Source organism: Thunnus thynnus, chromosome 20, assembly GCF_963924715.1.
Source record: "Thunnus thynnus chromosome 20, fThuThy2.1, whole genome shotgun sequence".
NCBI lineage: Eukaryota > Metazoa > Chordata > Actinopteri > Scombriformes > Scombridae > Thunnus > Thunnus thynnus.
In genome coordinates this window covers 28,131,393-28,147,844 of record NC_089536.1, presented here as the reverse complement: position 1 = coordinate 28,147,844, position 16,452 = coordinate 28,131,393, and the positions used below count along the sequence as shown (strand labels likewise).

Here is a 16,452-nt window from a genome sequence, read left to right as displayed (position 1 = left end):
TCCCTCAAAAATGCGTTTCTTTCTGAAGAAAAAAAATTAAATAAATAAATAATAATTCCTTCAGATACAATAGGGCCTTTGCACCGCTTGGTGCTTGGGCCATAAAAAAAAAAAAAAAATCCTTCAGATACATAGAGCCTTCGCACCGCTAGGTGCTCGGGCCCTAATAATAATTCCTTCAGATACAATATCTAATAATAATAATAATAATGATAATTAAAGCTGCAAGCAGTAATGATTGGGCTCTCGCATCTTCGCGCATGTCGGGGTGCGCCGCAGTCGAAGGGCTTTTATTTTGGGCATGGAGATATTTTCAGGACCGGGCTCTTATCAGATGTTGTACATTTGAACAGGTTAAATGTCACTGCCTGTGTGCACTATGTGGTGCTAGACAACACCCAATAATTATACTTCATGTTGCTTTATTTGAAGTGTAGACCACACCTTGCAAATTTCATGTGAACTGGATGATTTTTGTCACATAAGACTAAATTTCCCGTTGTCAGTAAGTGGTGCTACAGAGGAGGGTCATTAATGCAGTAACATATTGGTAGAGGTCAACTGAAAGGCATATACATTTTTATGAATATTCGGACGTTGCACAAACCAGTTAAATATGACTTCCTATGTCCACTATGTGGCGCTAGAGAGCATCCACACTTATACGTTATGTCACTGTATATCGTGTAGACCACACCATGTAAATTCCGTGTTAATTGGATGATGAGCTTTTGAGATGACATTCATAATGGCCGACTTCCTGTTGGGTTTAAGCTATGGGTCCAAGAAACTATTTTGTGTGCCTTGGCATGATACATGTGTGTACTGATTTTCATACATGTAGGTTTAACGTGCAGCGGGGGCTGCCTTGTTGAAATATTGTAGGCAGCGCTATAGAGCCAGTTTGCATCACTGACAGAATATTGTCATGTAAATGTGTTCAAACATGTGAAGTTTGGTGCAAATTTGAGCGTTTACACTAAAGTTATAGCAATTTCCTCTGTCATGGCAAAACATCAAAACTCAACACCACACCAAGCGCTTCAACGATAGCTAAATCTTTTAATAACTTTTGATCACAAACTAGTCTTGATGACACACACTGATTTTGAAGTCGTTATGATGAATTCTCTAGGAGGAGTCCTTTAAAATACAAGGCATGCAAAATCGCCAAAATTGACCACTAAATTCAAAATGGCCGACTTCCTGTTGGGTTTAAGCTGTGGGTCCAAGAGACTTTTTTATGCACCCTGGCATGATACGTGTGTACTGATTTTCGTACATGTAGGTTTAACGCGGCATGGGGGCTGCGTCGTTGAAATATTGTAGGGGGAGCTGTTGAGCCATTCTGCCACACCCATGCCCACCACCTATATAATATTACAGACTTTAAGACCTGTCGTGTGTGTGCAAAGTTTTGTGAGTTTTCAAGCATGTCTAGCCCCTTAAAAACAGCTTTGTATTTTGTGGTGAATGATGTGTTGCCATGGCAACGGATGATGAAACCTCAAAAGTTTCAGGAGTTATCATCATCAAGGTCTTCCACCTTGGCTGACCAAATTTTATTTATTTCTGGCTAACCTGCTAGGAGTAGTTAGCAAAAGAGTGGCGCTTAAGACTTCCTGTTGCCAGTAGGTGGCGCTATGACTATGACTCATTATGAGCCTGTACATGCCTTCAGACCGGGACCCTTATCAAGCATGGGAAATTTGGAAAAGATCTGATCATGCAGAGTCAAGGTATAACACTTTGTTCATGGCAAAACATCGAAATTCACCGCTCCACCACAGCAAAGGCGTCCAGTGAAAACTCACCATTTTCACAATATGGAATCAAGAGTTTGTTTGTGTGTCTGGACATGTTATATGTGCCTACCGAATTTCGTTCATCTACATGAAACTGAAAGGAGGGGCTTCAAATTTGAAGTTTTCTTCACCACTAATAATAATTCCTTGAATTACAATAGGGCCTTCACACCGTCAGTGCTTGGGCCCTAATAATAATCTTTACAAAAACGTTGGGCCCCTGGCACTTTCGTGCTTGGCCTTAATAATAATTAAAGCTGCATGCTGCAATGATCGGGCCCTCGGTGCTTTGCTCACGTTGGGGTGTGTCGCAGTTGAACCACTGTTATTGCAAAGCAACACGATGCAGCAATACATTCACCGGAGGGCACCTGACATGGATATACATTTTCATGAATACTGGACATTGCATGTAGAGGATAACTATCACTTCTCGTGTCAACTATGTGGCGCTAGAGAACACCCACTAATTATACGTCATGTTGCTGTATATCATGCGGACACCACACTGTGTAATTTTCATGTAAATCGGATGGAGTTTGTCACGTAAGGCTCACTTCCTGTTGTCAGTAGATGGTGCTATGACTGAATAAATATGAGCATGTAAATGGTTTCAGGCCTGGACTCTTATCAAACATGAGAAATCTGGGGCAGATTGGACAATGTAAAGTGGAGTTACAACAACTTCCTGTTTAATGCCCCAATAATGTCATGGGCAAAACTCACCGGCATGCCACGCCAAGGGTGTTCCATGACAACTAAAAAGCTTTGCAATTTAACATTGCGAAGGTCTCTAGATGTCACCTACCAAATTTGAAGTCCTTTAGGTTTAAACCCCAAGAGGAGTTTCTTAAAGCACCATTCAGTGCTTGGGCCCTAATAATCTTTACAAAAACAATAGGTTCCTCGCACTTTCAGTGCCAGGGACTGTTTGGCCTTAACAGTTTCGTGCTTGTGCCCTAAATAAAATTTCGAGTTTGCTTTCATGAGGAAAGGTATAATTCTAGGTACGGTTATTGATAGTTATGTGTTATTAATTTGGTTGTGTTCTATTAAGTTCAACTGCTTTGTTTTATCTATTTTTAATTTTTTTGTTTGGACCTTGCTTTAATGTTTATCTTGCTATTTTTGATGTGTGGATGATGTGTGAATACGATAATTTTTGCTTCTTTTGTCATCTTTTCATAAGTGTCAGTCTCACCTCTGTATTTTGTCATCTTTCTGTCCCATGGCCTCCTGCTGGTCTTTCTGTACAGAGTGTGCCTGTGCAGACAGAACCTCCATATCCTCCTGCAGTTTGACAATGTGTTTCTCAGCCCTCTGCAGCTGCTCTGTGTGGGCCTGATGCTGAGCCATCATTTGCCCATCACACTCCTTCAGAGCCTGGACCACATTGTCATATCTTGAACAAAAAGCCATGCAGTTAGACATTTGAAGACATTTAGAGGACTTAGAAGATGTAATTTTGGCACAGCTGATTTGGCTTTTATGCACAAGGTGACCTGAACAGTTACTACAGCTCAATGAGAGAAACAGACACAGCCACCAGCTGTTGAGGCTGCTGCAGCACTTAAGCCTTTCTGTTTTTGTCGGTCCACCAGGGGTTAAAAATAATTAAAAATTATGTTTTAATGCCGTGTTCACTTAATATTGGAATTAACACAATTATGAGATTCCAACTTGGGAATATCATTCACATTTACAACTATGAATAGAAAACTCCAATTTTTCTGAAAGCTCTTGGTGCTGCATAGTATGGAAATGCATTTACAGGATATACTGTTATACAGTAAGTACACACCATTTTCAAAGAACTCTGTAATCATAAAATTCATCAAAAAATCTTGAGTTGTCCTGTAACTTGGAAAATGGCGGCAGGCCTCAGTGCTAATGTTGGACAAAAATAGAACAGCGTTCTGTTTTCATCCACACTGTGGTTTTTAATTATTAATATGAAACCATGGATAAACATCACTGAAATACAAAACTTAAAATGGGCTCTCTGAATGTGTAGCTAAGGTCCTTCCCACTTGAATAACAAAGCATCATCATTACATTTATTGGCTCTTTATCAAGCTTGTCAACAAAAGACATTTTCTTGTGACTGGTATATTATTTCAATTAAACGTGTGTGTGTGTGTGTGTGTGTGTGTGTAAGGAAACCCATTAAATTAAGTAAACAATTACAAATCATGTGACTGCAAGTTAGGTAGGTAAGTAGAAATGAAAAAGGCAATAGAAGTAGAGATGACATGATTCAGGATTGCTTTACTACTTTACTATTTTAATTTCCAATTAATGCAATTTTGATAATCAATTAATTGTTAAATAATTTTCCATGTAAAATACTCATAATTTGCTACTACTGCAACCATTTTCAAACATTTTACAGGCAAACTTATTAATCAATGAATACACAAAGTATTCTGCAGGTTAAACAACAATAGAAATCATCATGACTTGGAGTTTTGAATAGAACAGTAACAATATTACTAAGCAAAACTAAGTCAAGTAAAATGCTAAGGCAACAGAAATATTAATACTACCACACAAAATTAATTGCCGTGATATACTAATCACAACAAAATGAGTAACAACAATAAAACAACATGTGGAGGACAATGCCATCACTGAATATGTTTAGTTAGTGAACATCTGATTGTATGCTTGAACAGGCTGAGATGCTCTCCTGCATTGCACACTGCAAAGATTCTCTCTAGCCTTGCACCACAAGGATTGTGGAGTTTCTTTACAATTAACTTAAACCCTAAAATGTAAAAATAAAATGTGTAAAACAAAAAGACAGTGACAATTGTGACTGTAGTAGATTAGTAGATTTTAATAATAGATGCTTTCTTGCTAAAAACTCTTAGAAATGTCACCAATTACTGTAAATTGCTTCTATGTTGTTTCTTTACCACCTTTATTTCCTGGTTCAAATGCTTGGTTTTAGGCCTGATTGGATTTGTTTCATCACAGGAAAATAAAAGAGCTTCAAAAAGAGATTCAAGTTGGGAAACTGCTCCACATGGGTGTCTCATTTGACGTGTGATTGACAGTCATCAGTGGAATTAGTTTTAAAGGGAAAGTTCTGTATTTTTCAACCTGAACCCTATTTTCCCATCATTTTGTGTCTAAGTAAAAGATGAGTGACCGCCATGGCTGACCACCCTTTAACGTGGACCCTGTAAACCTGGCTTACCAGGCAAATGTGCAAACACATATAACACATGCAAGCAAGCGAACACAGAGGCAGTCTGATGCTGAAAACAGGATTGAAAAGTCCATCTCCACCGAGGTTTGCTGAGTGCTCAAACTCCAGCCAACTCAAAGGCTCCGTTACAGACAGCCTACCCTCCCCTCACCCCCCAACACCCCCTGCCCTCCACTGACTTCAGGACATCGGCAGAGATGTGTGTGACGCATGTGGACTCGGGACTTTGAAGAAGCCAAAGAGAATCTATAGTCTCGACTCAACGTTCCCTATTTTTAAAAACTCTTCTTTTTGTTTTTTTTGTTTTGTTTTGCTTTTCATGAGCAAAGTAGGGGGGAGTGGGGAGGCATGGTTACCTGACTCTTTTTTATTTTTATTTTTTCCAGGTTTACAAGGCATGGTGCAGATGACAATGATGATTATTATTCTAATTATTATTCTAATTATCATTCTATGAATTATTGTTACTTGCATTCACAGTATATTTGTTGAACGCCAGCAAGAGCAAAGGGCAGCTGTGGCTCAAGAGGTAGAGTGGGTCATCCACTAATTGGAAGATCGGCGGTTCAATTCTCGGATCCTCCAGTCTGCATGTTGATGTGTCCTTGGGCAAGATACTTAACCCCAAATTGCTCCTGATGGCTGTGCCATCAGTGTGGGAATATGTGTGAATGATTATATTTCCTCTGATGGGCAGGTTGGGACCTTGCATGGTAGCCGCTGTACCCATTCAGCGTATGAATGTGTGTGAATGGGTGAATGTGATTCGTAGTGTAAAGAAGACCAGAAAGGCGCTACACAAGTACAGTCCATTTAAGTGACTGCTTCATTAATGTTGTCAGACACTTATAATCACAATCTGAGCATGTCAGTGGCAAACACAAGCACTTGTAGTGGACGTACATTGACGGTGCACTACTGCCCTGTCAAATTACATTGCAGCCCATTTCGTGGCTGCTGTATGCAGGACTCTCGCTCAATACTAGACCAATTTCAAAAATTGCTGTCCCTATTAGTCACTTAGACACAAAAAGATGGGAAAATAGGGTCCAGGTTGAAAAATCCCTAAGTTTCCCTTGAACAGAAGGTGACTTCTCAACTACTATGAACAATTTTATATATTTCTCATATTTCTCATTCAAAGGAATGGGGAGGCGTGTCCAAACTTTTAACTGGTACTGTGTATACAGTAAACAGTATATGTTACATACACACGCAGTAACTCGCATGAAAAAATATGTAACAGAGGAAAGGGTGGGGAGCTGGGGTCAACTCAGCAGCAGATTAAGAAAGAGAGATAAAGATGTTGATTGTCATAAAGGAGAGAACAAATTTTAACCCAAAGACAGAAGTGACCACTTCTGAGGGGTGTTTAACAAAGCTGGCTCTGTGCCAATACTGTGAAGATATTTTAGAAGGAAAAAGATATAAATAAAAATTTAAAGTTGCAAGCAGCGTTGATTGGGCCCTCGGGGTGCACCAAAGTTGAAGTGGTGCAAAGGTGCAAAGGTATTGCATAGCATCACGATGCAGCAATACCTTTGCCAGAGGGCAACATGGATATACATTTTCCTGAATATTGGACATTGCATATAGGATATAAGTATCACTTCCTGTGTCCACTATGTGGTGCTAGATAACACGAACTAAATGTATTTTATGTTCCTGCATATCAAATGTAGACCACACACCAAATTTCATGTAAATTAAAGAAATTTTGTAACATAAGGCTTGGTTTCTGTTGCCACTAGACTGTGCTATACAAGTAGGTCATTAATGCAGCAATATATTTAGTGGAAGTCGCCTGACATGCATATGCATTGTCATGAATATGGAATGTTGCATGAAGGAGTTCAAGATCACTTCCTGTTTTCACTATGTGGCACTAGGGAACACCCACTAATTATATGTCATGTCACTGTATATTATGTGTAGACCAGACAATGTAAGTTTCATGTAAATCAGGTGTTGTCTGTCATATAAGGCTGACTTGCCGTTGTCAGTAGGTGGTGCTGTGATTATGACTCAATATTGACATGTAGATGTGTTCAGGCCTGGACTCTTATCAAGCATGTAAAATTTGGGGCTGACTGGACAAAGTTCTGTGGAGTTACAACAACTTCTTCTGTCATGGTGAATCATGCAAATTACCAGCATGCCACGTCAAGGGCGTTCCACAAAAACTTAAGATTTTGATAAATTTTCATCGCAAAGGTCTTTAAATTACCCCGACCAAATTTGAAGTCACTCTGATTAATTATCTGAAAGGAATTCTTTAAAGTACAACACCTGCAAATGGCAAAAACAGAGCAAAAATGTTGGCTTTGACTTTGAAATTTTGTAGGGGGTGCTATTGAACCATCTTACCACGCCTAAGCCTAAGACCCATATCAATTACCAAGTTTCGCCACTCCTGATGAATGTGTAAAGATAAATGAGTTTTTGAGCATTCCTTGCACCTCAAAAATGCTTAAAGTAATTAGGGGGTGCTATAGAGCTGCCTTTCCATGCCTAAGCCCAATTGCAATATCAAATCGAAATACTTACTACTTTGAACACAGTTGCAAAGTTTTGCGTGTTTTTGCACATCCTAAAGGCTCCAAACATGTGTTAGTGAAATGAAAATTGACACACAAAATCCAAAATGACTGACTTCCTGTCAGACCAAAAAATTAAAAAAAAAAAAAAATTCTGGGTAGAATGATGAGAGCAATGATCCCACTGAATTTCATGGACATCCAAGCAACTTTGTTCCAAAATGGCTGCTGATTTCCTTTTGTCAGTAGGTGGCGCTATGACTATGAATCAATATTGACATGTAGATGTGTTCAGGCATGGAGTCCAATCAAGCATGTAAAATGTGGGGTAGATTGGACAAAGTCCAGTGGAGTTACAACAACTTCCTGTTTTACTGCAAAACATACAAATTTACTGGCACGCCATGTCAAGGGGGTTCCATGAAAAGTCAAGATTTTGGTAACGTTTCATCACACAGATCTTAAGATGACACTGACTTCAAAATGGCTGACTTCCTGCTGGACTTAGGATATAGACATGATACATGTACCTACCAAATTTCGTTCATCTTCGTCAAATTTAAAGGTAGGGGTTCTGACTTTGAAATTTTCTAGGGGGTGCCCTCAAGCCATTTTGCCACACCCAAGCCCAGTACCATTATAAGATATCAAGTTTCACTACCTCTGTCATGTGTGCCAAGTTTTGTGACTTTTCAAGTATTCCCAGCCCCTCAAAAACAACTTCCTGTTTCATGGAAAATGTGTCACCATGGCAATGGCTTTTGATCAAAACTCAAAAGCTTCACTAGTTAGCATCATCAGGGTCTTACAACTTAGCCAACCAAATTTTAGGTGGATCTGATTAAGCTGATAGGAGTAGTTAGTAAAAAAAAACTGGTGCTGATGACTTCCTGTTGCCAGAAGGTGGTGCTATGATTATGATTCAGTATTTCCCTGTACACGTCTTCAGACCAGGACTCTTATCAAGCATGTGAAATTTGGGAAGATCTGACAATGTGGAGTTGAGTTACAGTTTGTTTTTTCATGTCGACATGTTGAAATTCGCCATGTCACCACAGCAACTGCATTCAATGAAAACTCACAAGCTTCACAATATAGCATCATTAAGTTCTTAAGGCTTTTCTGACCAAAGTTGAGGTGGATCTGGTCAACCTCCTAGGCAGAGCTCATACAAGTACAGAACCTGGTACTTCCTGTTGCCAGTAGGGGACGCTATGACTATGACTCAATATTGATACATAGATGTGTTCAGGCTGAGACTCTTATCCAACATGAGAAATTTGGTGTAGGTTGGACGATGTACATTCAAGTTACAACAACTTCCTGTTCCATCTGTTTCATGGCAAAACATTGAAGTTTGCCGAATCGCCACAGCAATGGCGTTCAATGAAAACTCAAGATTTTGATAACTTTTCATCATAAAGGTGTTTAGATGATACCAGCCAAATTTGACGTCAGTTGGGTTAAATCTCTAGGAGGAGTTCGTTAAAATACAACCCCTGCAAATTGCAAAAACTGCAAAAATTGCAAAGTAAATTCAAAATGGCTGACTTCCTGTTGGACTTAGGGTATGACTCCAAGAGGCGTTTTTGTAAGTCTGGAAATGTTTCATGTGCTACTGAATTTTGTTCACCTATGTCAAATTTAAAGATGGGAGCTTTGAATTTGAAATTTTCTAAGGGGCACTAGCCACTAGCCACTTTGCCACATCCATGCACAAAACCAATAAAACATACAATTTTTCACTACTTCTGACACATGTGCAAAGTTTTAGTAAAGGGGAATACAGATGGGAATTCAGGTACTCTATTGAACGTATATGCACCCCCAGGAAGTGATATTACCATAATAATATCATAATAATGGAAACAGAAGGTCTTTTGATTTGTGAGGGAGATTTAAATATTCAATTACAACCAAAGTTAGACAGTTCCAGCAGAAAAACCCATAAAACAAAGTGAACACACTTTTTGAGGATGTTGGGCTAATTGAAATATGGAGAGACTTTTTCCCTAACAGAAGGGATTACACTTATTATTCTGGCCCCACTCCCTATATACAAGAATAGACTATTTCATAACATTCAGAAAAGATAAAGACAAAATAAACACCTGTGAAATTGGGACGATAGACTTAAGTGACCATGTACTTATGTATTTATCTGTTGATTTTAACCTGCAACCAAAGAATACTACACGGAAACTAAATTCAAGTCTACTCAATGATTCCAACTTTAAGGCACAAATTAAAAAATAAATTAGTCTTTACTTAGAATTAAGTGATAATGGAGAGGTCTCACATCCCATTAGGAATACCCTAAAGGCTGTTTTAAGAGGGAAAATCATGGCAATATTGTCACATAACAAAAAAATAAGGAATAAAACATTAGAGGAATTACAAAACAAGCTGAAGGAAAACACAAACTGAGTTTGGCACAGGATACATTGGAGGAAATTAGAAAAATTAGGAATGAAATTAATAGTTTGGTTACACTAGAAATTAAGAAAAATAAAATGTTTCTGAAACAGAGACACTATGAGAGTGGATCTTAATCTAAAAAAATGTTGGCATGGAAACTGAAAAAAAGATGGTAGACAATGCAATTCATAGAACTAGGGATCCAAGAACAAAAGTGATAAAAAACAAGTGAAATTCAGAAAGCTTTTGAAGCGTATTATGAAACTCTATCTTCCAAAGTTCCAGGGGGAAGCGTAACCCAAACTGACACCTACCTGAATTCCCTAGAGTCACCCACAAAGGAAATGAAGAACAAAATAGAACTGGACTGTTGACATAACTGAAGGTGAATAAAAAAATGCAATTAGTTGGCTTAAATTAAACAAGTCACCAGGATCAGACAGTTATACAATAGAGTAGTATAAGGAATTTAAAAATGAACACCTGTTATACTCCCAACACTGAACTGGGCTTTAAAAATGATAAAATGGAATGTGGGTCTTTTAGACCAATATCTGTTCTTAATGTTGATTATAGATTATTTACTTCTATCACAGCCAGACATTTGGAAGAATTACTACCCACACTGATACATAACATTCAGACAGGTTTTATACAACAACTCCAAACATAAGACAATATATGAAGGACACTACATATTATGGATCATATATAAAGAATATTGTTATATCATTATTATTAAATTGCTTTAAAACAGATGCTGAAAAGGCGTTTGATTCAGTTAATCAGAATTTTCTTTACAGGGCTCTACACACATTTTGTTTACATGAAACAGTTATTAAAACTATACAGTCATTATATGACAATCCCACTGCCAGATTAAAAGTCAATAGATGTCTATCAAATAGGTTGACCTGAGAAAGGGCTTCGAGACAGGGTTGTGAATGGTCACCACTACTCTTTGCACTATATCTAGAATCACTAGCTCAATATATTAGACAAAACAAAGATATCAGGGGAATTACTATTAAAGGGATGGGAAATAAAATGGTCTGTTACGCAGATGACAGTTTGATCTATCTAGGGCAACCAACATACTCTTTACCTAAACTGATGCAATCATTTGAATATTATGGTCAATTATCAGGATACAAGATCAACCACGAGAAATTGAAAGCAGGTACCCATTAACATAGCAAACAAAAATCTTTTAAATATTTGGGAATTAACATACCAAAAGATCTTACAAAACTATCAGAATGCAACTATTTACCTATACATAAAAAATCAGGGAAGACAAAGCAAGATGGAACCGAATTCCTTTCTTTAGTTTTAGCTCAAGAATTGAATCTATTAAAATGTATATATTGTCCTAACTGTTATATCTATGTCAGACCCTACCAATAGAGATCAACCAAAAACAATTCAATGAATGGGACAAAATATTATCAAGGTATATTTGGCAAGGTAAAGGATCTAGAGTCCATCTCAAAACGTTACAATTAGCCAAAGAAAAAGGGGGATGGGGCCTACCTTCTCTTAGAGACTATTATTTTACAGCACAGATGACACAGTGATATACTAGTGCAACCCAGTGTATAATGCTCAATGGAAAAACATTGAAGAGAAAATACCTTCTATTCCCATACAGGCAATCTTAGCCGATAACAACCTACAGAGTTGCATAAATACTTCTGGGATTGCCCTGTTTTCAAAGACTATTGGAGAGGGACACACAATGCCCTACAAGATATTTTAAGTGTGTAATACCCCTAGAGAGTAAGATCATATATTTTGGGTATATATCTCATGAATGGCTGAAAAGAGACAAATATTTAATGAATATACTGCTGGTGGCTGGTAAAAAGATTCTTATCAGGAAATGGTCATCACAGGAGAGTCCAACATTAAATGCATGGATGGACATTACAATGGACATTTGCAAAATGGAGAAGATAAAAGCATTTGTCAATCATAAATTGGAAGAATTTGCTTCACAACTGGATTAATTATGTAACACCCCATAGACCTGATTTTATTTTCACAAATCAATGATTATGTTGTAAAGGAAAGATCACTGCCTGATTGTACAGTTTTCTTTTTTTCTGTTTTTTCTGTACAAACATGAACATGAATATATGATATATACATACAGTATCTGAAATACCTCTCATGGAAATGTTTGTTTGATGCTGAATGCCAATAAAAATAAATTACAAAAAAGAAAAAAAATGCAGAGCTCCAGGCAACTCTTTGGCCAGACTCTTAAAATGATAATACTGTTTTGGACAGAGACACAGGGAAGGACTGGTGGGAATGGATGGTCTTGAGGGAGTAAATAGCGGAGAGAGAAGTTTTAATTGATTTTCAGTGTGTCAGTAGCCAACATGCCTGTTGATTTGCATAACTATACAGAATAATTCATTATAAACAACAAGGTGGATGTGCATATAAGCACAGAGGTTTATGTGGTTTGTAACAGTCTGGTGCTGGTTGCAAAAAAAATTTAACCAGGGGATCTGGCTTGCATAATTGTGCCTTGACAACATGCAACATCATTCAAATACCAACAAGATTTCAGTGTGCTACTGAACTGGCATCGCCACGCCCTCCACTGTGCCTCTCCTCCCAGCTGGCTCTGACTGCCTGACTGAGAGATTGTGTTATAAATGACTCACTTCTTAATGCAGTCATCCTCCTCCTTCTTCAACTTAGTCTCCATCCATTCCACCTTCTCCTCAAGTTCCTTTATCCTAAGACAGAGGAGTCAAAAACTTAACCACACAATGACTCACATGTATATATATATATATATATATATACACACACACACAGTACAGCAGCATACCTATAGTCTTTGACAGCGGTGAGGTCTTTGATCATCCAGTCTTTGTGTTGCAGCTGGGTTTGTATCTTTTGACAGAACTCCTTAGATGTTTTGAGAGCCTCTGTGGCTTGGAACAGAGCCTGACGGTGAATTTCAGTTTCTTTTGAAAGCAGCTTCATCTGGACAAGGACACACAACACACCCATGCAGCAACAAATGATGATGAACATTCAGCATGAAGGAGTAGCCATGGGAAGAAACTACTGATTGTAATCATTTCTTCACCTTGAGATCATAAGACAGCACCACAGCACGCATCTCATCCATTTTCAAGTTGAACTCATGTTCCTGCTGTCTGAGCTCACTTTCAAAAGCTGCTGTCATCTCCTGTTGGCCAGAGGAGGGTGATTACAGATGTTGTGTGTAGAATTTTAACAATATTAGATGTATCATGATATAGAGGCATAGTAGCTATAAACAAACACAACACAGTAGTACAGAACATTTCAATCCCTACCAGCTTCTACACCATATTTTGTATTATGTGGTACCAATTCAAACTGTGCTTGGATGCAAAACAGTACAAACTTAAATTAATTTACAGCACAAATCAAGAAGTCATTGCTCTCTAGAATAAACACTGTCCAAGTGACGAACCAAGAGTGGATGGAGTGAAGGTAAGCCAAACAGAGGAAGTAACAATCCTCTGTATCAGGAAGTAACAGATTTAAAGAGAAATGAATAACACCCGCACTAACACTGTCACAGGCATGACACTAAATCTACAGCACTTTCACTTGTTTTCCAAGTGGCAAGTTGTTAAAGTTAATTTGACTATAGATACCATCTTCAATTTGCCAACAAAACAAAATCAGAAATATTGGAAAGTAGAATGAAATATTTCTTTGGGCTGAAGGATAATGGATAAAGATGGTCACAGGATGGTCACATATGAGCATAGTTTCGTCTGCTGCATATCTAAACCACCTTTCACAATGATATGCTGAGCCAGTTCTGGCTTTTTGTAATTTCATTACATATCGCTAACATTTATACAATTGTATGTAACCATTTACCTGACTAAAAAAAGAGGAAGATAGGTGAGTGAAGAAGGGGAGAGAGAAAGAAAGGGTGATGAGAGGGAATGGAGTGGTTGAACAAGAGAGCGAGTGTACAAGAGACTATGAGATTCAGTGTGATTCTGAGGTAGTAGTAATATGAATGGAAAAAAGAAGAGATACAAATTTTGAAACAATGGGTAGGAAAAAACTAATACTACCATTAAAACAATGCATTTTGGGGAAATAAAGATTTTAATCCATGTTTTGACTTTCAGTTGTCACTGCAATTATAATATTCTTCTAAAAAGACAATAGAATTTAACATTAATATGCAATGATACAGTGTCATTGTATCATATCAGTTTCATTGTAGATTCATTTTTTGGTTGAGGAGCCCATGACTTGTTATTTGATGAGTGTCAGATAAACAGCAGATTCCCTTCTCAGAGCCAACACTAGCTTACAAAGTTCCTCCTATCACTCAGTGTTAGCACCTGCTCATCTTACCTGACAGACAGATATTTGGGACACAGACATATACGTACAGTTCTTGGACATACAAAGCCAGCCAATTCAGTGTAAGTGTTAGAGATAGAGTGCTCTTTTGTCTGAGTTCATCCTAAAGGTCTGCTGCTGATCCTCTCTGAATGTCTGGCTGCTCTAGCAGTTATTTCAGTCCTGCACTGTACAGAGTCAACTGAGAGGGGTTGTAACACAAGAGGTAGAGCACATTACTGTGTAGAGTTGCTTTGAGGCATAGCTGTGCATGTGTGGCAGTAGCCCAATGTGTTTTACAGTGTGTCATATTATATATATATATACACACATATATATACCATGGGGGAGCGAGCAAAGGTCATTATATATTTAATCATAACAGTGAACAAAAAATATCAATGTTATGACACATACAGTATATAAAGAGATCAGAGAAAAAGAGTTTCAGACCTTCAGTGAGAGAACATTTTGTGAACTGAGCTCTTTCAGGCAACAAGTGAATGCAGGCAAGTGAGATCTTTATGGGAATAAAAATGTGTGTGTGTGTGTGTGTGTGTGTGTGTGCAACAGAGAGCCCTTTAATTCAAAACCCTACCCAAACTGTACACCACCTATCCATTTACCAGACAGCCACCACCCAAACTGTACACCACCTATCCAGTTACCGGACACCCAGCATCCAAACCGTACACCACCTATTCAGTTACCAGAAACCCAGCATCCAAACCCTACATCACCTATCCAGTTACAAGACACACAGCATCCAAACCGTACACCACCTATGCAGTTACCAGACACCACCTATCTAGTCATCCTGCGCTGCCACCCAACTGGACATCGCGCACCACCCAGTCGGCAAGTCGATGAGACTTAACTTTCTTGACTATATCTCCTGATTTCTATCTTTTGTTATTATTCAGTATGCACACATCAACTTCAGGTTTTGGGATTAAGCTATCCAGCTGCGTAGCATGCAATGTTGAATTGGACATCACGAGCTGTCGACTGGGTGGCACGCAATGTACAGTTGGGTTGTTCTGCGCTGTCGACTGGGTCACGTGCAATGTCCACTGGGCGGCAGCGCAGGATGACTGGATAGGTGGTGTACGATTTGGATGCTGGGTGTCCAGTAACTGGATAGGTAGTGTCTGGTAACTGGATAGGTGGCATACAGTTTGAATGCTGGGTGTCCGGTAACTGGATAGGTGGTGTGCAGTTTGGGTGGTGGGTGTCTGGTAACTGGATAGGTGGCGTACAATTTGGGTAGGGTTTTGAATTGTAGCGCTCTTCATAGTACGCGTGCGTGTTCACCTGTCTTTGTAGTGTCAGCTGTCCTTCCAACTCTTGTATCCTGCGTTGCAAATCCCATTTCATTCTCTCATACTCCTCCATTTGCTTTTGAATTTCACTAGAGCTGCCATCCAGCCAGACACAGACACAGACACAGACACAGACACACACACACACACACACACACACACACAAAAAGGTCATTGAATGGTAAATGGATAAATGGACTGTACTTGTATAGCTCCTTTCTAGTCTTCTGACCACTCAAAGCGCTTTTACACTACGTGTCACATTCACCCATTCACACACATTCATACGCTGAATGGGTACAGAGGCTACCATGCAACCTGCCCATCAGAGGAAACTAACCATTCACACACATTCATACACTAATGGCACAGCCATCAGGAGCAATTTGGGGTTCAGTTTCTTGCCAAAGGACACTTCGACATGCAGACTGGAGGAACCGGGAATCAAACCGCCGATCTTCCGATTAGTGAACGACCTGCTCTATCTCCTGAGCCACAGCCACCCCAGCCAGATCTCTCATTCTTGAGAGATCTGATTAAAATCACACGTCTGAATGCTACATCTTTTATTCAGAGGCCTAACATTCATAATAAGCTCTGACCAATTATTCACACCCAGACATTAACTTGTAATCACTCTCTACCTAATGGTTCAGTACAACCAAATTACAATGTTGTTACAATGTTGCAATTTCATTTGGCAGACGCTTTTATCCAAAGCGACATACACATGACAGTTAATACAACACAAGCAATGATCTAGTCAGGAGAGA

The 16,452-nt window shown here is 38.8% G+C and overlaps 1 protein-coding gene across 4 annotated transcripts in view; it reads right to left on the bottom strand.

Annotated features, from left to right (window-relative positions):
- The window catches only part of ccdc57 (coiled-coil domain containing 57), a 120,144-nt gene that overhangs the window by 89,510 nt on the left and 14,182 nt on the right, over nucleotides 1-16,452 (bottom strand). For 3 of the 4 annotated variants that reach the window (XM_067576133.1, XM_067576131.1, XM_067576132.1), the window contains exons 4-8: nucleotides 15,672-15,774; nucleotides 13,087-13,188; nucleotides 12,823-12,980; nucleotides 12,653-12,727; nucleotides 3,007-3,207 (exon numbers count right to left, since the gene is read on the bottom strand). In XM_067576133.1, coding sequence (XP_067432234.1) covers nucleotides 3,007-3,207; nucleotides 12,653-12,727; nucleotides 12,823-12,980; nucleotides 13,087-13,188; nucleotides 15,672-15,774 — 639 coding nt within the window. The remainder of the gene's footprint in view (nucleotides 1-3,006; nucleotides 3,208-12,652; nucleotides 12,728-12,822; nucleotides 12,981-13,086; nucleotides 13,189-15,671; nucleotides 15,775-16,452) is intronic. The other variant, XM_067576134.1, reaches the window with a different exon arrangement.